This window comes from Labeo rohita, chromosome 11, assembly GCF_022985175.1.
Source record: "Labeo rohita strain BAU-BD-2019 chromosome 11, IGBB_LRoh.1.0, whole genome shotgun sequence".
NCBI lineage: Eukaryota > Metazoa > Chordata > Actinopteri > Cypriniformes > Cyprinidae > Labeo > Labeo rohita.
The window spans coordinates 13,605,336-13,620,784 of record NC_066879.1 but is presented as its reverse complement, the minus strand read 5'-3'; the positions used below and the strand labels follow the sequence as shown (position 1 = coordinate 13,620,784).

The 15,449-nt window shown below is 25.1% G+C and overlaps 1 protein-coding gene across 1 annotated transcript in view; it reads right to left on the bottom strand.

The window, feature by feature from the left end:
• Positions 1–15,449, bottom strand: part of LOC127172973 (CLIP-associating protein 1) — a 77,159-nt gene that overhangs the window by 17,000 nt on the left and 44,710 nt on the right. The window contains exons 17-27 of the mRNA XM_051122544.1: positions 14,142–14,309; positions 14,003–14,049; positions 13,717–13,887; positions 10,562–10,669; positions 7,955–8,113; positions 5,290–5,397; positions 4,950–5,009; positions 2,606–2,709; positions 2,479–2,502; positions 2,139–2,383; positions 1,315–1,378 (exon numbers count right to left, since the gene is read on the bottom strand). Coding sequence (XP_050978501.1) covers positions 1,315–1,378; positions 2,139–2,383; positions 2,479–2,502; positions 2,606–2,709; positions 4,950–5,009; positions 5,290–5,397; positions 7,955–8,113; positions 10,562–10,669; positions 13,717–13,887; positions 14,003–14,049; positions 14,142–14,309 — 1,258 coding nt within the window. The remainder of the gene's footprint in view (positions 1–1,314; positions 1,379–2,138; positions 2,384–2,478; positions 2,503–2,605; positions 2,710–4,949; positions 5,010–5,289; positions 5,398–7,954; positions 8,114–10,561; positions 10,670–13,716; positions 13,888–14,002; positions 14,050–14,141; positions 14,310–15,449) is intronic.

Genomic DNA, 15,449 nt, shown 5'->3' with positions numbered 1-15,449 from the left:
ATTAAAAAAAAAAAAAAAAAAATATATATATATATATATATATATATATACACTTTATTTCAGGTAGTTGCCAAACCAACATTTCACATTTTCATTTTTTAAGTAGAACTATTTTTTTAAACAGAGTACTAATTAAATAAAATAAAATGTCATTTTACATTTAATTTTTTACATTAAATTACATTTATTAATATACACTATATATATATATATATATATATATATATATATACAAATATATACAAATATACAAAAGTATAATATAATATAAAAAAAAAATATATATTAATAATATAATATTAGTTATTTCAGCTAGTTGACAAGGCAATATTTCTCATGTATTAAAATAACTAAAATTGAACTAAAAAATAATAAAAATAATATGCACATTTAAAAAAATAAAAAAAATGATAATAACACAAAATTACTACAACTTGAACCAAAATTACAATACAACAACATAAAATTATATATACACACACACATACACACACATATACATATACATATATATATATATACTTTTACTGAAAATACAAAAATAAAAGCTAATCAGCACATTTGTGAACCAATATAAAATAATAAAATATAAATTAATTAATTTTAAATTAATAAAAAATTAAATTAAAATTAAAATAAACAAATGTAAAAAAATGAAATCAATTAAAAATACATATTTTAAAATTATTTTATTTCAGATAGTTCCCAAAGCAACATTTCTCATTTTAATTGTTTAAGCAGAGTACTAATAATATAAATTAAATTGAATAAATAAAATGTACTTTTTAACACAAATTTAATTTTTTTACATTAAATTACATTTTAATTTGAAACTATATAGAGATTTTAAAATCATACATATATAATGTATATTACTGTTATTATTTATATTTAAATTTAAGTTCATCTTTAAATGAAAATTATAAAAATATGACAAGGCAAAATATGCATATATATATATATATACTTCAAAATGACAGTAGAATAAAAAAAAAAAAAAAAAAAAAGATAACATTTAATAATACATAAAAAATAAATAAATAAATAAATCAATAAAAATAAAAATAAAAATATCTAAATACTATAATCGTATCTCAATGGTACTAAAACAACACCAGTGTGAACGGCCCCCAACTTTTAAAAGTGTATTTATGATATTTGTTTACAAGATTTTGAGGTTTAAAACACTTACTCTCTGATGCATCGGCCCAAAACAACACCAGAACATGAAACACAACAAAATCATCAGTATTAGAAATCACAACAAACCTATTACAAATCAAATTATTTTATGAAATTATGATGAAATGTCACCTTGCTGTGAGGATCTGCAAACATCCTGGTGAAGATCTCACACAACCTCTTCAGCTCCACACGACTAAAAACACACACATTAGATTTATAATTTAGTAAAAAACACATCAAAATAAAAAAAAAAAAAATTGTAAATTGTATTATCATCAGAAACTTCTTTATTTTAAAAATGTATAAAATGCATACAATAATTTATATTATTATTAATATTATTATTATTGTTGTTATTATTTGTAATAATCAATGCATTAAAAATTAAAATATGTTTATTATTAATAATTTAAAAATAAAATGTAAGAAAATATTTATATAAATATATATAAAATTACTTTTTCTTTACAAATAATAAAAAAATACTTGTAAATGGTATTATCAACAGAAACTTCTTTATTTTTATTTTAAAAAATGTAGAAAATGCATACAATAATTTATATTATTATTATTATTATTGTTAATAAATAGTGCATTAAAAATTAAAATATATGTTTATTATTAATAATTTAAAAATAAAATGTAATAAAATATTTATATAAATATATATAAAATTACTTTTTCTTTACAAATAATAAAAAAAATACTTGTAAATGGTATTATCAACAGAAACTTCTTTATTTTTATTTTAAAAATGTATAAAATGCATACAATAATTTATATTAATATTATTATTATTATTATTATTAATAAATAATGCATTAAAAATTAAAATATAATATACTTATTATTAATAATTAAAAAATAAAATGTAAGAAAATATTTATATAAATATATATATATAAAAAAATACTTTTTCTTTTAGTTATCAGTGTAGTCGGTGGCGTCTTTACCTGAGGACTCTTTGGCTCTTCAGGAGGTTCTGGAGTCCCAGCAGCCCCTCTTTCCTCTCGGACCAGTTGGAGCTGGCGCAGTGGTTCAGGATCTCGGCCACGTCCTCCGTCTGACGCAGGTAATGCGGGACGCCGCCGTTACGGGAGCCGAAGGAGCGTTCGGAGCAGGCGCTGGACGCGTCGCTGTTGGCGTCGTCATCCGAGTACATGCCGGGAGACTCGTATCGCCGCAGCATCGGCCGCCGCTGCAGGACATAAACCACACACATCTGTCAAATACAAACCTGAAGGATCTAACACTGATTTTTAACACTTAATCAGGTGTCTATAAATCAACTACCGTTTTTCTGGAGTCTCCTAAAAGCTGCAGGTTTTCCAGACGAACGCAGAGGGGAAGTAAAGACAAACACATCAGGAATATGATGACGGATGATAATCAGACCGGACATTGAGGATGTGATTCTCACCAGAGCGTCTGCGACGGCCGCTTCCACCTCCGTGCCCGTGTTCAAGATCCGCATGGCGTTTACAGACGCCGAGATACGAGCCTGATGGATGAGACCGAAACGATCTGACAGAGACAGAGACCGAGAGAGACATTAATAACATTACATGCAACAACGTCAAATTAAATCAAACAGTCAATGCATGCTTTTCATTCATTAACATATCAGCACATAATCATACAAAACACTGATTGATTTCACTGAAAACATGCAAGAAAACAATACAGAAAAATGCATTTAAAATCAAGAAATTACACAAAACTTCAAAAAAAACAACAGTAAACTTCCAAAATTAAACACTAATATGCAATAGGGCCGAAAACAGAAAATATATGATTCAAATCTAATTTTAATGATGAATGATTCAAATCTGAAAATTAAATGCCCGCAAATAATTTTGGGATTTTGAATTAATTAATGCATATATGCATTAAATAAATAAATAAATAAATAATAGAACAAATTCCTAAATATTGACCAGGGTATATTACAGTTAATTACAACTAAAAGCATTTTCATACAAAAATAAATAAATAAATAAAAAACAAAATTTGAACTGAAATTATTTAAATTTATTTATTTCTAAATTTTGACATAAAATGAATAAAAACTAAATATATATATATATATATATATATATAAATAACAATAAAAATGAAAAAAATTACCACAATTTTAACTACAACTAAAATTAAAAAGAAAATGTAAAATACATCATGCACATAAATATATGTGTATATATGTGTAAATAAAAAAATAATAAATAAATAATAGAACAAATTCCTAAATATTGAGCAGGTTATATTATAGTTAATTACAACTAAGAGCATTTTCATTAATAATAATAAAAAAAACACTAACCAAAATAATTTTAATTTATTTCAGCTATTTGCCAAACTATATATATATATATAACAATAAAAACAATAAAAAGAAACACACAAAATGACCACAATTTTAACTAAAATTAAAAAGAAAATTTTTTACCAAAATAATTTACATTTATTTCAGCTATTTGCCAAGGCACCATTTCTAATTTTTGATTAGCTCAACGGGATGTAAAATAAAATAACTAAAATATCTACATTTCTAATCTAAATTTAAAACTAACTTTTAAAATAAAATTAATAACAACTATATAGATAAAAAACCAAAACTAATAAAAATAAAAGAAAACACAAAAATTAAAATAAAAAAGAAAATGTAAAATACAAAAATAAAAACTATTCAAAATATTAATAAAAACTATAATATTATTTGAAAATAACACTGATATGAACTCATTCAAATTTGTTAAACTGACAATGTCATTTTTAAAATAAAACAAAAAATTAAATTAGAAAAATACAAAATATAATTTATTGCTTTTTTGGACCCCACTGTATATTAAAGTATATATTAGAATAATATATGTAAAATAAATAATATGTAAAATAAAATAACTATAATATCTAAATTTCTAATCTAAATTTAAAACTACATTTTGAAAAAATATATATAATAATAAAAACCATATAGATAAAAAACAAAAACTAATAAAAATAAAAAAAATTACTACAATTTTAACTAAAATAAAAAAAAAAATCAAAATAATAATAAAAAATTTATAATATTTTTTGAAAATAACACTGATATTGACTTCAATAAAGTCAAGCTGATAATGTCATTTTTAATATTTTTTTGAAATTTTAATAATTTTTTTTATTTTAATAATAATTTATTACACTTTTGGACCCTCCTGTATGTTAAAATTATATGATGGCAAATAAGACATACATTTTTTTTTTTTCACACAAATCAAAACTTCACATATTAAAAATAAAATAAAATAAAATAAAATACATGCACACCATACTTTGACAAGGCTGTAAGGAGATTTCATATAATGTCAAAATCTCCAAACATCAGCTGATGAACTGTCCTGTCCAATATTATGACATAAATGACAATAAAAAATGCATATTTCACAATAACAACAAAAGCACAAAAATACAAGCAGCATAACTGAAACAAAAAGTTACAAAGGTGCAAAACAACCGTCCAGTTCACATCCAGATAAACTGAGCTGGTTTGATTCACAGTGTTAAATCTTCATCAATGACAGTGAATGCAGCTGTAATTGTTGGTCTCTGGCGCCACCGTGTGTTTGAACTCAAGACACACAGGAGCCTAAACCCGCTGAAAGTCGCTCTTAATCTGGATGTGACTGACATACATACACTTATAAACAAATTCAGCACGAGCCCTGTTAAAAACGCTGATGATCAGGATTGTGGTGCCGTGACCCGGACGCCGTGAAAATCACCTGTCTGCAGGACGTCGGCGGACGTCAGTGCGCTCGTGGAGCGAGAGTGTCTGTGGGACGCTGGGAAGGATGGGGTCACACACGTTACAGAAAAAAAATAAATAAATATTCACACACTCACAAACACAGTTAAATGAAGAGCAGTTATAGGAAAGAAATATATGAAATGTTAGATTTTAGAGTTTCAGGAAAGGCTGGATGACAGATTTGCATTGATTTAGGTTCAGTCAAATTAGGATATTAAACTCCAAACTGCTCAAACCAAACCCATTCTGATAGCTGAAGTGTGTGAGTAAAGACATGCGCAGGAGTCTGGTCTGGTCTGGTTTTCGTGTCTTACCCAGCGGACTGAACCCTCGAGCCGGACTGGTGTCTCTGCTGCTCTCCCGACTCGTGTCACGACTACAGCCCTGACTCATGCTGGGCCGCGGGATACGACTGGCCCGCACTGACACACACACACACACACACACAGGAGCAGCACAGGACAGAGGAAAGACGTGCAGGTAGAATGAGACCGTGATGAAGATACAACAGCAGAGATATTAATAGATGGTGAAGCACAGCTTAAAACATCACATATAAATTCAACTTGTCCTATCAAGACAATCATAAAAATATGACATAATATATATATATATATATATATATATATATATATATATATATTACATTAATATATAAGTATTATTATTTAAATTTAACCTTTTTTTATTTAACTCCTTTCAAAAAATAAAAAATAAAAAAGGAAATAAAAAGTAGAAAATATTACTAATACGTTTATGATTTTTGTGAAATGGGAAGTTGAATTTAAATAATAATAGTAATAATAATAATAATAATAAATACAGTATTATTTTTAATTAGTATTATAATTAAATTAAATTCTATAATTATTATTTGTTAAATTTAACTTCTCCTTTAAAAAAAAAAAATTGATATATAAAATGCCAAAAATAATATTATACATTATTATTATTATTATTATTATTATTATTATAATTATGAAAATTCAACTTCCCCTTTCAAGAAAATCATAAAAATTGAAAGAGGAAGTTGAATTTTCATAATAATAATAATAATAATAATAATAATAATAATAATAATAGTAATAATAATAATAATAATATCTATATATTCTGTCATATTAATACAGTATTATTACAACATTATTATATTAATAATACAGTATTATTTTTAATTATAATTATAATTACATTAAAATGTAAAATTATATTTATTTATATTTAACTTCTCCTTTAAAATAAATAAATAAAATATATAAAATGCAAAAGGTAATATTATGCATTATTATTATTTTTTATTATTAAAATTCAACTATCCCTTTCAAGACAATCATAAAAATATGAAAAAATATATAAATATATACAAATAATAATAATAATAATAATAATAACACAGTATTATTATTACTGTTATTATTATTATGAAATGTCAACTTCCTATTTCACAAAAATATGACAAAATATATATATATATATATATATATATATATATATATATATATATATATATATATATACACAATTATTATTATTATTACTATTATTATTATTATTATTATTATTATTGTTGTTGTTGCTGTAAATCCCCTTTCACAAAGTCATAAAAAATATAACAAAATATTACAAAATAATAATATTATTAATAATACACAAAATTATATTAGTAGTAGTACTAGTTGTGAACAAGTAATCAGATTTTTTTTTAAATGAACAAACTCATTTGAAAAAAAAATCAACTTAACCAAACATACTGAACAATACAGAAAATATCAAGAACCAAATAACGTTAAAAATATGAATACATTATTATTATTCTTTAATTCAACTTTCAAGAAAATTATAACACATGTAAATAAAGAAACAAAAAAATATATACACATAGTAACAATACCATCTTATTTGTAGCAGTAGTAGTAAACATGTATTCTGTAAAATGAAATTAAATGAACAAACATAATGAACAACAGAGAAAAAAAACACAATCACTCAATCACAAATAATTACATGTTTCATCAGTGTTTGCAGGCCAGAAAATCTAATAACACAAATGTATATCTGAATTAAAGAAGAGAACAGTCTAGATCCAGACAAGCGATCAGTCTGCAGTAAATGATGCTCATATAACGACAATCACATGAACACAAACAGACAGGAGAACTGCAGCTGGTTTGTGTGGTTCACTGCAGACATATCAATCACATATTGATCACTGACTCAGTAAATGTGTGTCACATGGATAATAGGCCGCTCTGTGCTAACTAGTCTATCGCACAGGTTTAACCCACTTACACAGCATTTGGCTGCACATACACTTCATAACTACACAAAAATAAATCATATAAAATATAAATGAATCTGTTTTTGAATGAATCATTTGAGTCAATGATTCAGTGACTCATTTAAAAGCCAATCACTAGCTTCATTTCTCAATGAATCAGTTTTTTTGAACAAATCATTTGAATGAATGATTCACAAATTATTAAAAATCAGACAAAATCTATAAATATATACAAATAATAATAATGTATTATTTTTTAACTATTATTATAATTACATTTAATTTTATAATTATTATTATTATTTACACTTAACATCTTTAAAAAAAACAAAATCTATAAATATATACAAATAATAATAATAATAATAATGATTTTTAATATGTTTTGTCATATGTTTATGATTTTCGTGAAATCGGAGGTTGAATTTTAATAATAATAATAATAATAATAATAATAATAATAATAATAATACAGTATTATTTTAAATTATTAATATAATTTATTAAATTAAATTAAATTCTATAATTATTATTGTTTATATTTACCTTATCCTTTAAAAAAATCTTTTAAAAAATAAATAAAATATATAAAATGCAAAAAATAATATTATAAATTACTATTATTACTATTATTATTATTCAATGAACCACTCCTAATTAGAAACTGAAGTTGTGTTGGATAAAGACGATAAATGTCTTACCGTCTCGTGCGCGGCTGGGGCTCGTCTCTCGACTGCAGCCTTGACTGCGCGGGATCTTACTGCGTTTGTCCGACGGGGTTCCTGCGGATCCGGCCGATCGAGGGACTCTCCCGGAAGAACGAGCCAAGAGTTTCCCGGGTGAACTGGAGCGGCTGCCCGCTAAAACACAGAAACATTTAACTTAATGTTTGGTGTCTTGATTTAATGTCAGTGTTATTTAAATACTGTATATGTCTAGATTACATCAATAAAAGCGGATGGGAGCGGCACATGCATCAGACACAAAAACAAAGGCTGTGTAAGACAGAGATCGTCCACTCGTACATTGATAAATGGGAGAAAATTAATACGGCACACTTCTGTTCAGTTTATCATTATATTATGAGTTTTAGTAATTGTCTTTTTTTTATTTTCTTTTTTTTATATATTTTATTTTAATTCTTTTTTCCAGTTTTAGCTTAATTTTTATTTATTTGCTTGTCATTTTTATTCATTTTCATTTCTTTTTAAATATTTCTAAATAGTTTTAATTTATTTTAGCACTTTTCATTTTTACATTATTCTTTAGTTTTATATTAATTTTTAGCAACTGTGCTGTTTTTGTCAGTTTTCTTCATTTTTGTTTTTATTTCTAAATAGTTTTTCATTTTTTTTTTTTTACTATTTTTAACTTTTACCATATTTTTTATTTTTAGCTTACGTTTTAGTAATTGTGCTATTTGCTTTTGTCAGTTTTGTTAATTTTTGTAATTTACTTTTCAACTCTTTTTCAGTTTTAGTTAGTCATTTTTATTAATTGTCTTTTTTATATTTTAAATTTTTTTTTCAGTTTTAGCTTAATTTTTAGTAATTTCCTTGTCATTTTTATTCATTTTCATTTCTTTTTAAATATTTCTAAATAGTTTTAATTTATTTTAGCACTTTTCATTTTTACATTATTCTTTAGTTTTATATTAATTTTTAGCAACTGTGCTGTGTTCTTGTCAGTTTTCTTCATTTTTGTTTTTATTTCTAAATGGTTTTTCATTTTTTTTTTTTTTTTTTTTACTATTTTTAACTTTTACCATATTTTTTATTTTTAGCTTACGTTTTAGTAATTGTGCTATTTGCTTTTGTCAGTTTTGTTAATTTTTGTAATTTACTTTTCAACTTTTTTTCAGTTTTAATTAGTCATTTAAATTTTATTAGGGTTAGGGTTAGGGTTAGCTCAGTTTTAGCTCAGTTTTAGCTTAATTTTTAGTAATTTCCTTGTCATTTTTATTCATTTTCATTTCTTTTTAAATATTTCTAAATTGTTTTAATTTATTTTTAGCACTTTTCATTTTTACATTATTCTGTTTTTTTAGCAGTTGTGCTGTTTTTTTTGTCAGTTTTCATTTTTGTTTTTAAAAAATATTTCTAAATAGTTTTTATTTATTTTCACAATTTTTTATTTTTACATATTCTTCAATTTCAGATTATTTTTAGTAACTGTGTTATGTGCTTTTGTCAGTTTTGTTCATTTTTGTTTAAAAATATTTCTAAATGGTTTTTCATTTATTTTTTTTTACAATTTTTAACTTTACAATATTTTTTCATCTTTAGCTTACTTTTATAGTAATTGTGTCAGTTTTGTTAATTGTTTTTTTTTATTATTTGTAAATAGTTTTAATTAATTTATTTATTTATTTTTTACAACTTTTTACATACATTTCAGTTTTGGCTTGTGTTATGTGCTTTTGTTATTTTCAAAATTCAAAAAATAATTTTAGAACTCATATTTATTCCAGTTTTAGTTTTGTCTCATTTAGCAAATTTCGTACTTCAATTTAAACTTATTTCAGTTAGTTGCAAAGCAATAATTCAACATTTTTGCTTAATTAATTTTTGTTATTTAATATTTATATATTTTATCTTAATTTATTTTATTTTAGCTTTATTTTTAATACTTTTAGCACAAGTTAACAATAATTATACTGGCTGGAAATAACTAAACCAAGAGCATTACCAAGATGTACTTTAAGGGACTTTGACAAAAACAGAGACATGACAGCAAAATCATACTAATAACACAGCGGGAATCAATCGCAGCAGTTCAGTGAATAACATTGCTGCATCTGATGCAGTGGATCATGCTTTCATGACGGGACGCATGCAGACGTCAATCCGTGTTTTACTCCGTACCGTGAGTTTTACCCCCCACCGGATTAGCCGATCTGGATCCTTGACGCGGGACAGTGAAGAGAAACTACATTACCCATGAGTCCATGCGTCAGCATGAACTAGTTGATCTAAAGCATGCTGATGTTTATGAGGCGGGACAGGAAGAGAGACGGAGTTCATATCTCTTCAACCGAAAACACACGAGAGCCACATTATACTGGAGTATAATGTATATTACAGCCAATGATATTAAAGCATACTGTACATCTACTGATAAAGGTTTATTATTTGTTTCACCCCAAAATGAAAACACTCACTCAAACACAAACAATCCTTTTTTGTGAATTTTAATTTGTCTCTTTAATATTCCTATCATTTCTGTGTAAAGATATTTAACATAAATTCTGATCTAATTTGTCAACCAGAGCAGGACTGTTTAACAGGATGACGTAACCACAAACTCACGTTGTGATTGGGACACGGCTTTGGCTCGGCTCCGCCCCCTGCTGTCTGTCACAGGAGCTCCGCCCCCAACCGCAGTCTCTGAACTCTGTCGTCTTGTTCGCACGCGACCTGAAGGAGGACAGAGAAAAATACAGAACCGTAAAATTACAGATGAACACAAAAATTATTTCAGTAACTGTAAAATGCATTTATTTTCATTTTTATTTAATTATTTTTTACATATTTGTAATAAATATTTCACTAACATTTTAAACTACAAAAAATGTGAAAATAATTTAAGTTATTAGTATGAATATTAATAACTGAAATAATATGTAATAAATAATAAAAATGACAAAAGCACATAAACTGAAATCAAAATGAAAACTGAATAATTTAAATAAACCTGATACAAAATAAAATATAAATATTAGTTGAAAAATAAAAACCAAATTAAAAGTATAAAAATTACTACTAAAGAAAATTACTGAAATACATTAAAATGATTTAGAAATATTTCAAAAATCTAATAAAACTGAAAGTAACTAAAAATTCTAAATCAAAATACCAACTGTATTGAAATAAAGCTGAAATAAAAATAAAAATTAAATAAAAACAATAAAAAATTAAACAATTAATTAATTAATTAAATTAATATTCATATACTGAGAATAAACAAAAAATATTACAAATAAATATTCAGTTTTATAATAAAAATAACTATATATACATTTTTTAAATAGAAAAATATGTACAAATATGTATATTTATATATAAGATATTCATTTATTTTATATATATATAAAATATATATATATATATAACAAATATTTAGATATTTTTCTATTTAAAAAAGTAATAAAACTGAAAAAAGCACATAAAATGACTAACACTTCAAAATCAAAATAAAAACTGTACTGAAATAAAGTTGAAATTAAATAAAATCTAAAACTTTTAGATAAAACATAAAAATTAAACAATTAACAAAATAAATTAATACTCATATACTGAGAATAACAAAAAATATTACAAATATTCAATTTTATATAATAAAAATTCTAATTAAATAATTAAAATATATATATATATATATATATATATATATATATCAATTATTATTTTAAAAAAATCAAACACATTATTACAAATGCAAATATTAAAAACATATTTTAATCCAAAATATATATTTATTACTGACATAAACAGACATTACTTATTGCAGAAAGGACTTACTATCATGTAACTGTGCAAACTGATGCATACATGCACAAAAACCTAAATACAAAACCCAAACACACGACTCTTATACTCAACAAGCCCGAACTGAACACAGACTCTGAAGACTCATGCTGACTGACATGAACATGTTCAATCCGCTTATCCAAACACATATACTCATATAAATGCTGGAGAATGACCATCTAAATGTTTTGAGTGATTTTATGTCACTTATTTCTCAAATGTTGACAATGTCTCAATGTCTTTTACCCACACTAGCCGAAAAACTGGACCTGTGTTCTCTGTACGTCTCAAACAGACTGACGACATCTCAACACAAAATGGCACAGAGCGAAATATAGACAGATTAGGACGAGGAGACACACACATACATCTTACCCTCCACATTACCGGCCGCATCTTTGAGCAAATAAGAGCAGAGGCACAACAGAAGACAACAGCGTCAGCGCGTGTGACAGGAAACGCTTTGTGATCATGCAGGAGTGAGTTGTTCATTATAACAAGTGTGGAGTCGCTCAAAACTCATGCTTGGAGTAGATTATAAATGCCTGATCTAAAAACTTGGCTATTTCATCCTGATACACAACATAACATCTTTCTGTTGTCAAACATAAAATAATAATAATAAATGCACACCACTGGACAATTCAACATTACCTGATTTACTTTTATATTTCAAAAAAGGCCAAAATGTTAATTACACGGCATTAAAATTATTATGTGAAGTGACTTTATAGAAGGTAAAAGCTGGTTTAAAATAAACGGAATCAAAATATTTAATTTGGTCATTTCTAAACTCATTAAATAATGTGATATTCTATGATGAGATATAATTTTTTAAATGTATAATTTAAAAAAAATAAATGTAATACAATTAATTATATATTAATTGAATATAAATAGCACAAACATGTTTAAAGTTAATGTACTTTAATTAGAAGTAAAATATAAATATATAAATGTATATATATATATATATATATATATATATTTCATTTATGTATAATATTTATTTTTATTTAAATAATAATTAAAATATATTAACTGCACAGACACCTAAAAAGGGTTCTTAAATTATCTTTAACAAAAATGCAAATAAAATAAATTACATTTAAAAAAAAACATTTAAATAAATAATGTAATAAAATTATATTTGAATATGATTATAAATTAACATATTTCTATATGACATTTACTTAATTTAAATAATAACTGAAGGACATTAACAGCACAGACAGAAAAAATAAAATAAAATAAAATAAAACATACAAAACAAAATAAAACAAACGAAAATATTTTTTATTTAATTAATAAATTACATTAAAAAAACATTTAAATAAATAATGAAATAAAATTAGATTTAAATAAGATTATAAATTAACATTTATATATGACATTTACTTAATTTAAATAATAACTGAAGGACATTAACAGCACAGACAGAAAAAATAAAATAAAATAAAATAAACAAAAATATTTTTATTTAATTAATAAATTACATTTAAAAAAAAAAACATTTAAATAAATAATGTAATAAAATAATATTTAAATATTATTATAAATATTCATATTTACATATGACGTACTTTATTTAAATAATAACTGAAGGACATTAACAACACAGACAGACAGAAAAAATAAAAGAAACTAAACTAAACTAACCTAAAATAAAATAAAATTAAAATTAAAAAAATGGGCCCTTAAATTTCACACCATCACTTCATTGTCAGATTGTCTGAAACTCACAAAAAATTGTAATAAAAAAAGAGTTACAAACAAATTAATTATTTTTTTTTCTTTTTTTATAATAATTGAAAGACATTAAAAAACAGAGGTCTTTAATTTCACACAGTCACCTGATTATGCAATTGTTTGGCTTTCTACACCAGTGTTTACTTTTCTTCATCTCTCTACACATGTACGTGTCGTTGTTTTACCTAGTGAGGCGTAGGAACCGGGCGGCAGCGCTGAGGCTGAGCTGAAGGGGGCGGCAGTGGGAACGGCGGGCATTCGTGATTTGGCACTGGCCGCGGCGTTAACGTCCACATCGCTGCGCGATCGCTGGAGAGACCCGGACGAAGAGGACGCGCGAGAACTCACCACTTTAGCTGAGAGACACAACAAACAAAATACTTACATTTATGCAACACATTTAATAAAACTCAAATTTCAGTATAAACATGCATCTACACCGCTATTATCCTTGTACATGTATATGCTCACTTTTGCTCAAGTTGCTCCCGACAGGTGTTTTGGCAGACAGCGGCCGACTGCGAGACAAATTAAGAGTGTGAACACACGAAGATTGGAGTGTGAAAGCTCATTCGCACATTAAGGAGTGTTAATCAAGAGCGTTTCTCACGTGAGGCTCTCCTGAGAGCTGGAGGACGAGCGGTCGGACTGCGGCAGAGACATGATGCTGTCGGAGCTCTTCAGGTGAGACTGGAGCGCTTTCTGATAGGTCAGTTCCAGCGCCTGAAACAGATGCTCCGCCTCCTTACTGAAGTGGGCGTGGAAACCCCAGTAACATCTGCAAAACATTCATTCATCACATTACACTGTCATAAACTCACTGTACGAGATATCAAAATTAATGCGCAACATAATCAATGACCGTACTGAGATCAACCAATGTTTTATTAGCATTATTAGGCTGGTATTAGAGCTTATTTTCTGATTACAGGCTATTATACACCGTTATTAGTGCCTAAATGTTATTTATCTACAATAACTATTCTATATTGTAATCAGGGTTATTGTTAACTAAAACTAAAACCATTGAAAAAAAAAACATAAAAAAAACATTTCATTTCTGCTGGTTGCCAAGTCAATAATTCAATTAATTCGTCACAATTAAAAATAATAATAATACAATGACCAAAAACACAAAACAAAGTTGCTAAAACTTTAGGTAAAATTAAAATAAAAACTGAAAACTAAAAACATTTATTAAAAAAAAAAAAAAAAAAAAAAAAAAAAAAAATCACAAGAATTATTATAATAAAAATATAGTACAACATTACAACTAAAAAATAAAATCTACACAGTTCTATTTAAAAGAAAATTAATTAAATTAAAATAAATTAAAAAATAAATAAAATTTAATTTAATTTAAAAGATTTATTAAATTAAATAATAAAACAGGTCCTAAATTTCACACAGCCACAGCAATATCGGATTGGTTGGTGCTCTATAACAATAAAATAAAAAATTAAATAAAATTAAGTATGTATATGTATATATATATATATATATATATAGTTACATTAAAAAATAATAATAATAAAATGACCAAAAACACAAAACAAAATTGCTAAAACTAGCTAAAATTAAAATTAAAACATAAAAATAAAAGCATTAAAAAATTTCACAAGAACTATTATAGTAAAAATATAGTACAACATTACAAACTAAAACATAAAACACAGTCTTATTTTTAAAGGAAAATGAGAAAAAAAGCCCACAAAACCAAACTTTATAAAATTATAATTAAATCACAAAACATAAAAATAAAAACATTCAAAATATTCACCAAAACTATTATAGTAAAAACATAATACAACATGACAAACTAAAACATAAAATCTATATTTAGAACAATAATAATATGACAAAATTTGCTAAAACTTCAGCTAAAATTAAAATTCAAACTGAAAACATAAGAATAAAA